Source organism: Diplotaxodon limnothrissa, linkage group LG10, assembly GCF_057381915.1.
Source record: "Diplotaxodon limnothrissa isolate DT_005_m linkage group LG10, D_limnothrissa_male_GT1.1, whole genome shotgun sequence".
Lineage (NCBI taxonomy): Eukaryota > Metazoa > Chordata > Actinopteri > Cichliformes > Cichlidae > Diplotaxodon > Diplotaxodon limnothrissa.
In genome coordinates this window covers 19,898,855-19,902,310 of record NC_140605.1, presented here as the reverse complement: position 1 = coordinate 19,902,310, position 3,456 = coordinate 19,898,855, and the positions used below count along the sequence as shown (strand labels likewise).

The 3,456-nt window shown below is 34.4% G+C and overlaps 1 protein-coding gene across 1 annotated transcript; it reads left to right on the top strand.

The window, feature by feature from the left end:
- Window positions 1-2,217: 2,217 nt before the first annotated feature.
- Window positions 2,218-3,231, top strand: LOC146624313 (olfactory receptor 8G17-like). The gene has a single exon (XM_085363428.1). The coding sequence runs from the start codon at window positions 2,221-2,223 to the stop codon at window positions 3,229-3,231; it is 1,011 nt and encodes a 336-aa protein (XP_085219554.1). The 5' UTR covers window positions 2,218-2,220.
- Window positions 3,232-3,456: the final 225 nt, after the last annotated feature.

The window sequence follows — 3,456 nt, the reverse complement described above, 5'->3', positions numbered from 1 at the left end:
CTCTGTGTTGGTTCAGGGAATTGAAGATGATAACATCAGATTATATTCTTAAACTCAGTTACAGCACTTTCAGAAAGACATCTACCATGATGAAATCTACTCCCCACTGCTGTGTAATCAATTATTGTATATTTAAATGTTATCAGGAAATGATCAGATAAGAGAGGGTTTTCAGGAAGCACTTAAATGTTAAGTTTCTATGCCATATGCTAAAACAAGATCTGGAATGTGAATAAAGTGGTGGGTGGGTTCTTTTATATTTTGAGAGAAGCCAATTGAGTCTAAAAACAGATTAAATGCCATGTTAAGGCTGTCATTTTTAGCATATATACATGGATGTTAAAATCACCCACGATAATTATTTTATCTGAGCTGAGCACTAAATCGGACCAGGAGTGACATGGCCACATGTTCTCCTTAAGTTGCTGGTTGTTGGAGTGGTATCCAAAAAACAATGTGGGCTTTATAGATAACTGGAAAACCTGGAGAGATGGCATCCATCCCACTTTGGATGGAGCAGCTCTCATTTCTAGAAATCTGGCTAAATTTATTAAATCCCCCAAAACATGACTATCCAGAGTTGGGACAAGGAAACAGAGTCGCAGTCTTACACGCCTCTCTGCAGCTTCTCTTCTCACATTACCTCCCCAAAACCCCATCACCTCACAGACTGTGTCAGCTCCCAACCAGACAAAAGAAACCAAGATGTGCTTGAGTGTGGCTGGGACTGTACACAGGGGGCAGGATGAGTCCTTTCCAAACCACAGCTGCAGATTTATTGGGGAGGTAGCACACCGTATGTGCAAAAAATGACTTAAATATAAAAAACTCACAAAATCAGACAAGGCTAAGCATCAGGGTTTCAAATAAATTAAAAGTCTTTCTTGGTCTTTGGTTGATTAACCCTTTAAGACCTACCATAGAACCAAGTCTGCCAGAGCTTATCTATATATTTTTACATGCTGTAGTGCTTTTTTTGGGAGCATTTCAAGTTGCTACATATCAATACAACGTTATAGCCCAGATTTTAATAATATGTATGCAATTAGTCCATAGTAACTACATAAATTGCAAAAAAGTGCAATAAACTACAAAAAATTGAAAATCATTTTTGTTTTGTCTTTTACATATATTTCTAGTTAGAGAAATTTAAAAGGTTTATCCCTCAAAACTGTAAATATACAAAAAAGTTGAACAAAATAGTTTCCAACTACAGGAAACTTATTTTGAGTGTCTTCATAGTTTTATTTTTAAGATACACCTATTTTTATGTACTGCAGGAAAAATGAAGATAAATGTTGTGATGCAAATTTGCAAAAAAACAAACAAACAAACAAACAAACAAAAAGAAAAAAAACAAAAAAACCAGCAGTTGCATCAAAATAAAGTATTTCCAGCAGTGTAACTTCAGTTCTAAGTATCCTTTCGCTTTTTATGTTTGTCACTTGTGTTGTTTGTTGGTCTGTTTAGTTTGTAAATGCTTTGGTTTTTAACTTTTCATTCTCTTTTTGGCTGATTGTGAACCATTTTGGTCAACACTGTTGTTTTTAAAATGTGCTATAGAAAATTGCTTTGATTTGATTTGATACACTAAATATGAGTACATATGTGTGTATGAATATGTAGTTTCTCAGTTCCTTTCTTTTGAAAAATGTTTTCTTTGCCTCCCTACTCAAGTATTCAGTTGGAGTATACAAATATACATGTGAAGTAAACATGTAAATCTTAGTCTGCCTTGGAATTTAAATCTGTATATTATTCTATAATAATAATAATAAATATTAACAGCTCTAGTAGCTTCAACTCAAAGTTAGCTTTTTTTAGAAAAACGACATCGCAGTCTTAAGTGACTTAAATGTATCTACTATTTACAGTGTTTAGTTGTGTTATTTTTAAAAATTTGAATCATTTTTCATTAATGATTCACTGCTCTATTTACAATAATAAACAATTAAATGACATAAATTCTAACAGGTTCACACTGAAAAATATTCCAAATTAATTCATGAGAATGTGACACACCCACCTGAATTTCTACTTCCACGCTGTGATAGAGGTGAAATATAAATAACACATCTCTCACAGTACAATCCACTTTATTGCACTGCACACTTGACAGAGTCTCGGGTGAGTTTAGTTTTTTCCACAGCAACAGTGAAGTAACTCATTATGGTTTGTTATATTCTGCTCTTTTTATGTTTAGGGAAAGAAATATTTGCAATGGGAACAGAAGATAAAGCCACTACCATGTTTAATAACACATTTGTTCGGCCTGAAAAGTTTTATCTCAGTGGGTTTTCCAACATCCCTCATATTAGATATTACTATGCCTTCCTGTGTTTGGTCTACATCTTGACTGTTTTGGGTAATGGTTTTCTTCTCTCACTTATTTGGCTGGTGAAGACTCTTCATACTCCTAAATACATGATTGTGTTCAACATGGCTTTGACAGATTTGTGTGGGAGCACAGCTCTCATCCCCAAACTCTTAGATACTTTTCTGTTTGACAGGAGATACATCCTCTATGACGCCTGTTTAAGTTATATGTTCTTTGTTATGTTCTTTGCAAGTGTGCAGTCATGGACACTTGTCACTATGGCATATGACAGACTTATAGCCATTTATTTCCCTTTAAGGTATCATAATATTGTGACAGAAACATCAGTTGCTGCAATTCTGCTGTTTGTATGGATTTTTTTAGTGAGTGTAATAGCAACCATGGTTGGGCTTGTTAATCGTCTCTCATTCTGTAGATCTTTGGTGGTTAACAGCTTTTTCTGTGATCATGGACCAGTTTATCGTCTGGCTTGTAATGATACATCTTTAAATTACAACATGGCATCTGCACTTATCACTATACTCATCATCATTCCTCTTATATTCATTATAGCCACATATGTCTGTATTTTCATAGCACTGGGCAGGACTACGTCAAGAAAGGAACAAATCAGAGCATTAAAAACTTGTACCTCTCACCTGATCCTTGTGGTCATTTTCTTCTTGCCAATTGGAATCACTAACATAGCAACAAGGGCCTCCTACATCCATCCTAATGCCAGAATGATAAATTCCACATTGACACACACCATACCAGCTTTGCTCGATCCTATTATATATGCTCTGAAGACAGAAGAAGTGATGAATGCAGTCAAGAAGCTTTGCAAAAGAACTTATCTCAATTGCATGAAAGCAAAAACAAGACCTTGTAATCACTGCTGTATTAAATCATAAAAGATTGTTAGAATAGAATAAAGTCTTGTGTTCAAAACATATTACAGTTAAAGTGCTCATAAAAAAACACAATGGAATAGTCATACATTATTCCAGTTGTTGCGTAATCCATTGTAAATACAATTTAAATATGGAAAACTATGAGAAACATTTGCAGCGCTCATTCTATGGCCTTTGTATTAAAGAATAGGAAGAAAAATCAATAAAAACTTATTTGACTGTCTC

What these genes read in the sequence shown, in the direction of transcription:
- LOC146624313 (XM_085363428.1), top strand. Translation starts at nt 2,221, where the DNA reads ATGGGAACAGAAGATAAAGCCACTACCATGTTTAATAACACATTTGTT.